The sequence below is a fragment of the Podarcis pityusensis genome (assembly GCF_964106645.2).
Source record: "Podarcis pityusensis genome assembly, chromosome: 1".
Lineage (NCBI taxonomy): Eukaryota > Metazoa > Chordata > Lepidosauria > Squamata > Lacertidae > Podarcis > Podarcis pityusensis.
In genome coordinates, this window is record NC_138028.1 from 35857966 (window position 1) to 35870748 (window position 12783).

General features: G+C 43.0%; 1 protein-coding gene across 6 annotated transcripts in view; it reads right to left on the minus strand.

Annotated features, from left to right (window-relative positions):
- NUBPL (NUBP iron-sulfur cluster assembly factor, mitochondrial) overlaps positions 1-12783 on the minus strand; it is a 60841-nt gene that overhangs the window by 6188 nt on the left and 41870 nt on the right. For all 6 annotated transcript variants that reach the window (XM_080979169.1, XM_080979166.1, XM_080979167.1 and 3 more), the window contains 3 exons: positions 12206-12299; positions 10161-10246; positions 2146-2266 (listed from right to left, as the gene is read on the minus strand). In XM_080979169.1, coding sequence (XP_080835295.1) covers positions 2146-2266; positions 10161-10246; positions 12206-12299 — 301 coding nt within the window. The remainder of the gene's footprint in view (positions 1-2145; positions 2267-10160; positions 10247-12205; positions 12300-12783) is intronic.

A 12783-nucleotide genomic window follows, 5' to 3' on the forward strand; every position in this document is an offset into this window, starting at 1 on the left:
AGCAGAAACCAAGCCTTATGTGGAATGTTTGAGGGAGCTGGGTATGTTTAGCCTGGAAAAGAGGAGACTGAGAGGAGATATGATAGCCACCTTCAAATATCTGAAGGGCTGTCACATAGAAGATGGAGCAAGCTTGTCTTCTCCTGCTCTAGAGGGTTTGACTTCAACCAATGGATTCAAGTTACAAGAAAGGAGATTCTGACTAAACATCAGGAAGAACTTTCTGACAGTAAGAGCTCTTTGACAGTGGAACGGTCTCTCTTGGGAGGTTGTGGACTCTCCTTCCTTGGAGGTTTTTAAGCAGAGGTTGGATGGCCATCTGTCATGGATGCTTTAGTTGCGATTCCTGCATTGAAGGGGGTTGGACTAGATGACTCTTGAGGTCCATTCCAACTCTATAATTCAATAATTCAAAACCCTCGCACTGATGGAACATGCTGATCAGTGTTACTTTGGATGCAATCGTGTTTCATGACTATCTGGCATATCCGATGCAGATGACTCTACACTAATTATGTGCTCCAATGTATAGGTGCACGTCAGAAGGACCATGAATCAACTCTAATTGTGGGACGTTTTGCCATGGGAGGCTTCTTACCAGTAGTCAGTACCAGTGACAGCTGAAACAAGATCCCAGACTCTAATCCTCATTACGCTTCCAGCAGACAGCCAAGCTAACCCAACTGTGTACTTTTAATTATGGATTTCCTTGCTCTGCTAGGTCTCTGTCAGCCCCTAATGCTTCTATGACAATTTTTTTTTTTTATGAAGTTCACTTCCTGGTTCTAAATGGATAATCTGTATGAACTGATATAATTACAGCACGGTGTGAAAATATAAATCATTAGCAGGCACAATTATCTCATTTACCAGCTTAATTGAGGTATGCCACATTTTACATTTCATTACCAGCTTATACCTGAAACATTGCAGGCTTCAACACAGAAGAATTATTTTCATCGGGGACTGTTAATTATTTTCAGCGTGGAGGGCCAGATTCTCCTGGTCAAATTGCCCTCGTGGCTGCTCCGCTCAGCCATAACTGTGTTGCTATCCTATGAGCTGAGAGAGCTACAGTCTGAAGGGGCTCCAGAGCAGAGCAAGTTGTTGAAAGAAAGCAGTAGGTTGGGGGAAAGGGGCCATGGCAGGCAGAGCTACAGACCAGGGTTAAAGGCAGAGAGGGAGCTGTGAGGTGAGAGGAGTCAGTGGACAGAGGATATATGGGGAAAGGGATGGTGGTGGTGGTAGGAGTTTTTGAGAAAGAAGCCAAGCTGTGGGAAGAAAAATGTGTAGCTCCTCTTGCTAATGACACACCTGAGGTTGAAATATGAAGGCTGCAGCCAGAGGTTAAGACAACAGAAGCTGTTGCATTTGCATCCTGACCAGGTAAGCCATCAGAAACCACAAGATGGGCAGCAACAGGTAACGGCCTCAAATGGCAAAGTTCATCTAGGGAAGGTGCAACTTATAGAGCCTTGATCGGACAGTATGGTAGAATAAGGGCAGGTGGGGTTAAACCAACCCACTCTTACCTAAAGTTTGTAAATCTGTTGGTCTGACTAAATCTCTTTGCTGTGGACCCCCGCCCCTCAGTCCTATCTTCCTGCATCTATCACTCATCCTCAACTAGGGTGAGGGATATGGAGCCATATGAACTGTTCCCTACAAATCCAACCATGGGGAGCCACCCTCGCAAGAAACCTGGCTGGGGAAGGTCTGTTCCACCCCAGCTGAAGAACTTGGGAGACCTGCTTCTCATCCAGCCGATAAGCCATCTTCTTTCAGGAAACAGAAGATCACTACAACAACCTTCTTTCTCTCCCTTGCTCCCTCTTTTAAAGAGTCAGATCTTTCTGAAGACAATTTCATCAGAAAAAAGGTTCCTATGATGTGGTACATGCAAGTCCAATCATATTAACACTGTACTTGGAAACATGTATGATGTGAATCAGTGGATGTGGAGGATGAAGGCCAAATAATTCATATTCTGCATTTCCTTCTATATAACACAGTAGTCCTGAACACACTGCCAGAAGTTGAGTGCCTGAAGTCCATTTATTTCAAAAGGATTAAACAGCAATCAAATAATTCTGGATTTAATTCTATTTCTTTCTTATTTAATACTTTCAATCACCACATTCTTACCTAAAACATCCAGACCAAGATCACAGGCTAGATTCCTCACACCATCAGTTCCAAAAATGTGGGTTTCGTGTTTGCATTTTGGGCACCGGAAAAGGCTCATGTTTTGAACAAGCCCCAAAACCTGGCAAATAAAAAATAGAAAAGGTTAGTTTCTTCCAACTAGCCAACCTTACAGAAATAAATCCAGACACTTACCAATTACTCATAAAAGAAAAGCTGTGCCCCCACTCTAGATAGTAGGGAAATTATTCTCATGTCTGCATTTCATAATTTTGACATCATGAATAGGATAATGAAGCATGCTATAAAATATGTTGTGCAGGATTACTCTAACGAACCCTGTCAGCAGAAGCCCTATGCAATGACTTCCACTTGTGCACCAGGGATTTCCTCCCCCTCCTCTCTCCCCAAACTCCCCATTCCACCCCCACTGGCTCGGGGGGGAGAGGACTGGGGAAACACCCAGGGGTAGCACTGGTGCCATCTCTGGGGGACCTGGGTGCCTGGGCACCACCCACAAAATTTCCACTGGGGGTGCCCCACTGTCATGTCGCACACATGCGGGCTGCTTGGCTGCCACTGCTCAGTGCCTTACCTCTGCTGGCTCTCTGGCGCCACTGCAATGGCAGTGGTGGCAGAGCAATGTGCACACTGCTGGGCACCCACAATCTGGTGCCCAAATCAGCGCTTCTGGAGGGCTGTGTGCAGGGGGAGAAGAGACAGGATTGTTCCATTTGGCAGGCTGTTTATGTAGACAGAAGATCTGTCATAGCGCAACACGAAATTCCATCCATTACAATTATGTTTTTTGTACAAACCATTCTCTGAGCAGTAAGAAGATCCCAGGCAGGATCAGTTACTTTGGGAAGATTATAGTTCTGATGAGTAGCTCTTTATTAACAATTCACAGGTTGAGCAAGCAGAAAGAAAATCGGTAAGCAGCGTCCATTTCAAATCACTGCCCACTCAAAAGGAGCAACTGCCATGGACCTTCTGGCGGTTCCCTCCCTGAAAGCCAAGTTACAGGGAACCAGGCAGAGGGCCTTCTTGGTAGTGGCTCCCGCCTTGCGGAATGCCCTCCCATCAGATGTCAAAGAGATAAACAACTACCTAACGTTCAGAAGACATCTGAAGGCAGCCCTGTTTAGGGAAGTTTTTAATGACTGATGTTTTAATGTATTTTAATCTTTGTTGGAAGCCACCCAGAGTGGCTGGGGAAACCCAGCCAGATGGGCGGGGTACAAATAATAAATTATTATTATTATTATTATTATTATTATTATTATGCTTCAAGCTCTGACGAGTCAGAGCTACTCTTTCTCAAATTCAAAACTGTGAACTTTCTAAGTCTCTCAGCTCCAACTCACGCCAAACAAATGAGCTTAAAACCTCTGCAAAAAATGATGTGAGCTAAACAAACAGTGCAATTCTAAGCATGTACGCTCAGAAGTACATCCAACTTTGTGCAATGAGGCTTACTCTCAAGTAGGTATGTTGAGAGCAACAGGCTAAATAAATAAGGCTATCTGCTGCCTTGACTGACGATTGAATGTGAACTCATTGTTAGTAGCCAAATTATTCCAAAGCTAAAGGAAAACTGAACATTCTCTGTAATATTATCTATGCCCTTAAAGCATCAGTTTCATTGGATCACTTACAAGGGGGGGTGGGGAGAAGGGAGGAAAGAACTATGATTTTCTTTTCACTCTAAAGAAGAGAAACATATTTAAAAATCAAACAACAGAAATAATGACATCTGGCATGATGTGACAAATTACTGAAGGAAAACCTAATGCACTTATATTAGATGTCGCTTTAAAAGCTAAATGAACTGAGTTAACTTAGAAAACCTGTCAGGAAGGTTAGCAAGGCTGTATGTAACATCAATTCTTTCTTTCTTAATGAGGACAGTGGGGGGGGAGACTAATTATATTTTATTCATCACTCAAACCACATTCTGCACACTAGAGTTTCTCTCCCCTTTGCCCAAGCCTAGGAAAACATTAGAATCGCCTCTCTTACTTGCGGTATTAAGCCTATTTATTATCATCAGATTTGAACTCAGTGTTTCAAATTATATTTCTGAGGCTAACTTAAGAGTTTGGTGTAATATAAACCTAGCACATGTGTGCTATGCTTGCTAAATTCAAATACAGCCGTGCCTCGGAAGTTGAACAGAACCCGTTCCGGAAGTCCGTTCAACTTCCGAAACATTCAGAAACCAAAGAATGGCTTCTGATTGGAAGCCGTGGAAGCCCCGTCAGACGTTTGGCTTCCAAAAGAACATTCAAAAACCGGAACACTCACTTCCAGTTTTTGATTGTTCGGGACTGCCAAGATCATTCAACTCCCAAGGCGTTCGGGAGCCGAGATACGACTGTATGAGGAATCCCCAAAAGTACATATGGCAATGAACCCCCTCCCAAAAGAAAACTCACCAAGCCCAATTATGGATACTTATTAAACTGGGTTGATTTCTGCATAAAGGACATTTGGATGTGCATACTGGAAGTTCACTAGGACAGAAGCCAGAATTCAAAAGAACTTACTGAAAGGCAATCTAGGGGTGCACATATGTATCTCTCATCTTCTGGAATGTTGCCTTTTGCAAACACTCATAAACCACAGGGTGGTGTCTAAGATCAAAAGTTGGGAATTCCCAGGGTGGTAATGGCTGGAGGAAGCAATGTTGTCACTCAGTGGGTTCACGGAGGGATAAAATTCTGGGTAACACCAGCAGAGCATCAAAGCCTGTAGGTAGCAGCCATTTTGTAGTGTTAAGTAAAAGCATAAGAGTTGAGGTGAAACTAACAATGGGTTGGAAACCACACAGCAATTTCATCTCTACAGCAAAGGGGCTTCTGGGCCTGGCTATAAGATGAGAGGAGGAAGCTGACCTTTGTCACCACTGTTTTCCATAGCTTCTGCCTCTCCCTGTACCAATTCAGTGTGTCTTAGCGCATAACAATTGAGGAAAAAGTACAACAAATATTATGTCTCTTCTCCTTTCATATCTAATAGTAATACTTGGAGGCACAGTATAAATATTTAAAACACATATAGCCAAACTGTAAAACAAATGCATACAAAATAACTGATTTTGGTATGCAGCACAAGATTAGGGCTGCAATTCTATGCGGCAGTGTGCATGAGCTGGGAAGAAGTGTGTGCATATCCAGAGGTGTTTTTGACAGTTTATGTTGCACTGGGCTGAATGAGCAAGCCACTTTTCCACTGAAACCTAGCGTTCACATTCAAGGCAATTGGCTGCCGTAAAAACTGTCAAACACACCTCTGTCCATACATACACTCACCTCCCCTGCCAGCATATAGGTTGACTACGGCTGCAGTCTGCGGTCGCAGTTATGAGAATGGTTTGGCTCTTGTAATACAGCTATGAACCAGGCTCATTTGATCTTAATTTCTATGGTCTGGCCAACATCCATTTTTAAAGAGGCCCTAATTAGAAGTCAACAAAGCAGTCTGTTCTTTTGTATAGTCTGTGTCTGTCACATATACAGCAGAGCATCCCTCCTCCCTATTTCCATCTGGCACTCAGTCAGCCCTAACCATCCCGTAAATGCTCTAGATCATGGTTTGCCAACCTTTGTGGGCCCCATGGGCACATTTGAAAACCATATGGGCACAGCATGCCTGCCACAAATCTCCCCTCCCCAGCTGTAAACCCATCCACCCTGAAATCACCCCTGCACCATGATTATGGTGAAAGAAGTATTCTGTTGACAATAGAAGGTTTACTTCAAATATAATTTCACCAAGAAGATGGGACCCTACGGGCACCAGGACCTGCGTTCATGGAAGACAATCTTACTTGGCCATGAGTGATCACCAAGAGAGAGAGAGAGCTACTCTTCAGATATCCTGTTTGAATATCATAATTGCAGGAAATCAGCTCAGCCGCAGTAAGAAGCTGAGTAGTTGTGCAACAATCTTCTTGCCTTTAGGAGCAGCTATGAAACCCATCTGTTTAGGAAGTCTTTTGTGAGCTGAAGGTGTCTTGATGACTGCTGCTGTATCCCCCCCCCCCCAATGTTTACTTTTTATGAAATATTGTGTGAGTTGCCTTGAGCACAGGAGAGGTGGGAAATAACTATTTCAAATAACCCAGCCCTGAAAAATTATCTGTAAGTTTTGCCCAGCTACTTGTTTAGGCAGGCTTTTCAGTTATTAGGCAGTTTGATGAGCTTTGAGCATGCAGCATGTTCCAAGCAACGCCAGGGGCAGTCCGGAGAAACATGCTAGCTCTGCCCACCTCCACTTTTCGTTCCTGTCACCCTCAGTTCACGGAGGGCGACTGTGCAAAGCAGGGAGCTGCCTGTATCTGTGAAGGCACCCCAAACACAACAGAATCTTAGAAAATCAGGGTTCCAAAATGTGCAGAGCGTCTCCACAGATACAGAAGGCTCACTGCTTCACGCAGTCACCTTCCTTGCACAAGTTGAGGGGAATGGGGGGGGGGGGCAAAGCTAGCATGCTCATCCCCACTGCCCACCTCATGCATTGGATAATTGAAGCTGAAGGGAGCTTATTTGACTGCATTTTCACCTGTGGCATTAAAGTGTGGTGTTTTGGTTTTGTCATCATATGAGGTTCAGGCAGAGCATACAGTGTCATACCAAACACGGATGGGAAGTACAGTTGCAACGTATCATATACACAAGGGTTTGTTTCACGGGTTGCATGTCTAACCAAAATTACCTTTTCCTTGGCTGGCAGGTGGGAGCCTGCCTTGTGTCTCCACTGCCTTCCCTCTCCCCAACCAGCAGAAGGGAGGAGGAGGAGGCACGCACGCAGGCAGGCAGGCAGAGGATGATGAAAGCAGAAGGGAGGAGCAGAGGGAGACAGAGGCAGAAGAAAAGGGCTGGAATGGATCTGAAATGGAGCTGGTTATGTATATATGCTGCTGAAGCAAGCATAAGATGCAACTCAACTGCATCAAAGATAATATTATACTGATGCTAAATATCAAATGCCCAATGAGATATTTCAGCTCTGATTCCATATCAGATACTTAGTACATTCTCAGTATAAGCTACTCCAGTTTCAAGAGAAGTCAAGTGAACTCCTTGGGCATAGCTCTAATTGAACCAGCACCACAGTTGCCAGAGTTTAATTTTAAAAAAGAGGAAACTATTTACAGAGAAGATTGATACTATTCTTAATTAAGCTTAAGGGTACATCACGTGAAGAATAGTTCTTAAAGGTAGGCAATAGTGTGGGTTATCTATATTTTGTCATTAGGGCTGTGCCAAACATAGGTAAAAATGTTCTTTTCAAGACCACCCCAATTCCCACCCACCCCAAATTCCTTGTTATGACCTGCTCAATCTGCTACTTCCAGCTCCTTCTTCTTCCTGGAAGGCCAGTAGTAGGGGCTGCCAAAGTGGGCGCTGCCAACCCAAACTCACTGCCATTTGCACCCAGACACTCGTACTCTTGCCGCACAAAGGCCACCAACCCGTTGTCCCTTTCCCGCTGGAGAGCTCTAATGGTACGGGCATGGTGGGTTTAAAGAAAGCCCTTTGAAGTCCCCCCATGCTCTCTGATAGGTTTAGGAAGGAAAAAACCAACTCTGTGGCCAGCACTCCCAGAGCAGGGGGGAAACCTAAAAAGTGTTCCTTCTTGCCTAGCGCTACTCAACCCACGCCTCCGCCCTCCTCGCTTGTGGCAAATTGGAGCAGAACAAGGTATCTTGGTTCCTTTTTGCATTGCCACCATAACAAGACTGAGCATTCCAGAAGCAGGTAGGAGCACTCCAATCTGCTCTGATGTTCCCTGGGGTGGCAATTGTTCTGTGCAGGTTTTGCCGCTGCCAGTACACTGGATCTGGTGGGAAAGATCTGGCTCAGCGCTACAGGTCTGCCACTCCTATGGAATACGGCGCCATGGCACTATGTATATTTGGCTCTTTGATGCTATCACGGAGGGCAAACATTGTAAGAATGAGGGCAATACTTCCTGTGCTGGCAAACATGTTTGAACCCTTTCATATAAAATTCTGGAGGTCACCAGGGGTGTGGATAAAGTTTTTTGACGCTGCTAAACATATTCACGGAAAAGCAATGCACTTCAGCTCTGTCCTATTTATAATTTGTTTATCTGTCTTGAAACACTTTCATCTTTAAATGAAACAGGTCTACCAAAAAAAAAGGGGGGGGGGAGCCAACAGTGTGGAAATGACTGAAACTGACTTGTTATATAGTATGTATACCAGCGATGTCCCGATAACTTTCAGCCCGTGCTATTTTATAATGAGACTTTTGTTCTGTTCTCAGGAACATCCTGCCCCAGATACCAAATTCTATGAGTAATTCTGTAAGGAACTGCAGAAGATAAACAGCCTTTTTATGGGTTTTTGTCTAAGCTGTGTCTTGATTAAGTACTAGCTGTACAAGTATAACACACTGTGAAATAACACATACCTCCTTTGATTTATTATTTACTTCTCCATATTTCATTGTGCTTTAAAGTATTACCATGTTTAACCATTAGCTTCATACTTAACCATCAGTGGTTCTTCCAATGAATATTACTGTCTCTCAGATTTTGTATGTTTCAAATCAAAAGATGGGTTTGTTGGCAGTGAGAGGAGAAACATGTGGTAGAAACCCTCACCAACTCTGAAGACCAGATTAAAATATCTGAGAATGGTGTCTCTCAAAAAAATATTTTCCCCTACTCATCTTTGCTGTCTTCCCCCATTGTCTGGGGTGGGGGGGGAGCTTTCAATTTGTTTGCTTATGAAGCACTGTAAAGTAACAATGTCACTCTCAAGATCTGCATCAACTGGCACCCTTTACTGTCCTTCATTTTCAACTCCCCTGGTTTATGGCAGGTCTTGAAAGTGCCAGACCTAGGAGGTCCATGAATTTGTATTCATCCTTGCTAGCCATGCAGCTAAAAGTTTAAATTCTCTGTATGGAAAACTCATTCGTTCAAACTTCTCAAATATGCCTAAATAAGGGAAAACTGCATGTGTGCTATGTAGGAGTATAGCTGGCAACTTTCAGGTTAATTTGTACTGTAGTATATTTAGGATTACAAAGGCTGAATTTTAGTATAGCAAAGCAGTACACCCACAATTCACTTCTGAAATAATTTTGCTATCACCTCAGAGCTCATCTGTTATTTATATGATACAGGCAAGTTTCTTCCCCCAAAAAAGTATCAACAACTAGAACATATGAAAAACATAAACTTCTTAGAGAACAGGTACTATCACCTTCTGTACTATTAAGATGGTATTATCTAAATGGCCACTACAGTGGTACCTCGGGTTAAGAACTTAATTCGTTCTGGTGGTCCATTCTTAACCTGAAACTGTTCTTAACCTGAGGTACCACTTTAGCTAATGGGGCCTCCCACTGCCGCCATGCCGCCGCCGCGTGATTTCTGTTCTCATCCTGAAGTAAAGTTCTTAACCCAAGGTGCTATTTCTGGGTTAGTGGAGTCTGTAACCTGAAGCACCTGTAACCTACAGCATCTGTAACCCAAGGTACCACTGTATTATTCAAATGGCTTTGTGGGGGCGAGTCAAAAACCTGCTCCACAGATTGATCACAAATGGTCAGACACCATGCATCTAATACTAATTGCTTTACAATGGCAGAACAATTAGCCTTGTGGGTTTCCTTCAACTTTGAAGAAAAGTGATTTTACTTATAAGCAAAATTGTGACTTTCTTCGGTATATTTATACTGAAATCAGACCATCCACCCACTGCAGCTGGCAGTTTTTCCCAGACCCATGAAGGATCAAACTGGATACCTTTGGCATGCAAACCATGCACTCTACCCACTAAGCTGCAGGTCTTCCCTTAAGATTGAATTGCAGGTAAAAAAAAAAAAATCACCATCCCTTGGTTAAAAGTTGACAGGGCCTCCAGGGGCCAGATGAAAAAAAAATGCTCTGGTGACCAGTCTGGCCCCTGGACCACATATGCCCATCTTAAAACATACCCATTAAATACAAAGCTTGCATTTGTAAAGGCTCACCGGCACATTCACTTTTTTGAACATCTCCGTTCCTTTGCGTGCATCCAGTAAAGCGATATCCTGAGGAGTGGACACCATCACAGCCCCTAGGGAAAGGAAATATATGCCATTGTTACAGCCAATATTGTCAAGAATGCTAGTATTGAGCTTAATTAGGCTGTTTCGTTCCACAGAACACTGCCATGCGCAAACACATATTGAACGCTATTAAAGATTAATGGTGGCTTTGCTTGAGCAGAAAGTGCCTCCGTTCATGCAAATTGGGGAACCAGATATTCTGCAGCTCTCTATGTCATTTCCCCTTCCGATCAAAGGCATCTCCCAACCCTTTGGAAAAGTTTTCATGGGTGGGAGGGAATCAGTGAAAATACGGTGCCTCAACTTACGCAAGTGAAAGCACTTTGTACTATGGCGAAGCAGCCACTGAAAACCAATGACTTGAAATTACAACTTTGCCTCCATTAACTCAATTGCTTTCTTTTCACATGGTTAGTACTGTAGTTAAAGTCCACAAGTTACTACAGGCATTTCAGGCAACTTCCAATTCTGGAACCTGCCTACACCTAACCAAACATATAAAAACCCACCATTATAGTTGAGATAAACATGATTTCCTACTTAGCAATTACTCCTTCCCTCCCACTCCCTAACAGTTCCCAACACATTTATTCATTCATTCATTCATAGTAAAATATTCATAAATCAAATATGTGACAATCTCATTGAGAAACAGGATTCAAATTCTTCCCCCTTAAGCAGTATTGCCTCTGCAGGATTAATAGGATTGATAAGTATGAAATTATTTTGATCATTAAAATCAGCAAATGCGACTGAAATTCACTTGAGAAACAGCTCTGCTTAAGCAGAATGTATAATTTTTACCTAATCACTTTTCAGAGATGAACTACTTTAAGGATGATTGAATGAACAAGACATTGCCTGGATTATGCTTCTTTTGACATGTACTGACGCTGGCTCACATTTTCTCAACAATCTTGTATATAGAAATTCGTTGCTCTGCCTTCAACATTATTCAATAAAAACCAACTTATGGCTAGTGTTATTTATACAGCCCTCCGCCAATAGCAAAAAGCCAGTTTACTGAAAACAGTTCGATTCTTATAAGGCAAACAGAAAGAGACATCTAAGCCTACTTTAAAAGCTCTGCAATGCAGGATTCCTTCTGGCTATATCTAAATTGCTTCTTTGCAAACCAAGCCAGACAGCTTCTGGTGTGAAGTGGTCTCTCCACAATAGTCTAATCAGTAATTTATCTTAATTATTCTTTTTTAGAGTAATTATATACATTTTTTCAACAAGATGTATAGGGAGTTGGGGGCCTTGGCAGGCTGAGCATGCTAGGGTGTGCATGGCTGCTACTTGGGGACCACAGAAATATCTCATACTGATCACCTAGCTGCTACCCAGTGTTTGTATATGAATTGGAAACATTTACTGTTGTTTGCCAATTCACTTAAAAGCATTGTTTCCAACTCCACTTCACCAGGTGACTGCAAAACATGGTTCTTCACTTCAGACATCATTATTTGCAAAACTTTTATCGCCCCCTTCATCACTGAGCAAATCTCAGACCAGGTCACAACAATAAAATACAACCTGTATGTTCAATATTTGCTACTCAAGATCCCTTTCCCCATCACTCCTCCCACCCTCAAATCAAACTGCTCTTTAAATTCCAGAGCCAAAATAATTTAAGATTTAAAGGGAAAATAGGAGACGTTTAATGTATGGCTAATTTTTCAACTCATGGGAGTTAAGACCTTTTCTGATGGAGGGAGGCGGGCAGGCATTCTGAAAGGACAACACAGAGGGATGAGACAAACTGTGAAATGGCTCCACCACTCTGGATCCCTTTAGATGCCACCTAAAGTTAAGAAATTGTTACTGCCATTCAAAAAGCCTCTTGGCGCTTTTCATCTTTAATCACAACTAAGGCTGCAAGGAATATACCCCACTGAATTCTACAGCACTTACTTCTGAGTAGGCACAACTAGGCTTGCACGGTAAGTCCATAAAAAAGATACCTGCAATTGGGATGTTCTGTGAGATTGACAGTTGTACATCTCCTGTCCCAGGTGGCATGTCAATTACCAGATAATCCAGCTGGTGCCAGTCAACCTAGAAAAGGCCACGGATGAAGCAGGAAAGAATGAATTTTAAATGTATGGGTCAAACATACTATAGTCTAGCAGGTCTCTTAGCACCAGTACCACAGACCAAGGATCACCTGCTTATGTTACATATACTGTATATATAAATATATATAAATATAAAGCCCTGTGCAGGTCACAGAGCAAGGGTTCAGAATCATGGTCTGGGGGTGGAGTGTGGGGGGTGAGGTGGGGAAATTCTGTTGGCTTCAAAGCTCCATCAGATGCTACCATTGACATAAAAGCCTAACAGGTTAATACAGGGGCATTCTAGCACTCTGGTTTCAAGCCAGTTGTCCCCTGTGCCAGTAGAAACCTTCCTCAGTAGTCGTGACGTGGCTGCCCAACCACTGAGGTCAGATTAGCACAGAGACCCAAGCAACTGAATATTTATTAATTTAAAATGCATATCAGAGAAATGAGTCAGGGGCACAAAGTAGCCAACATGGTTT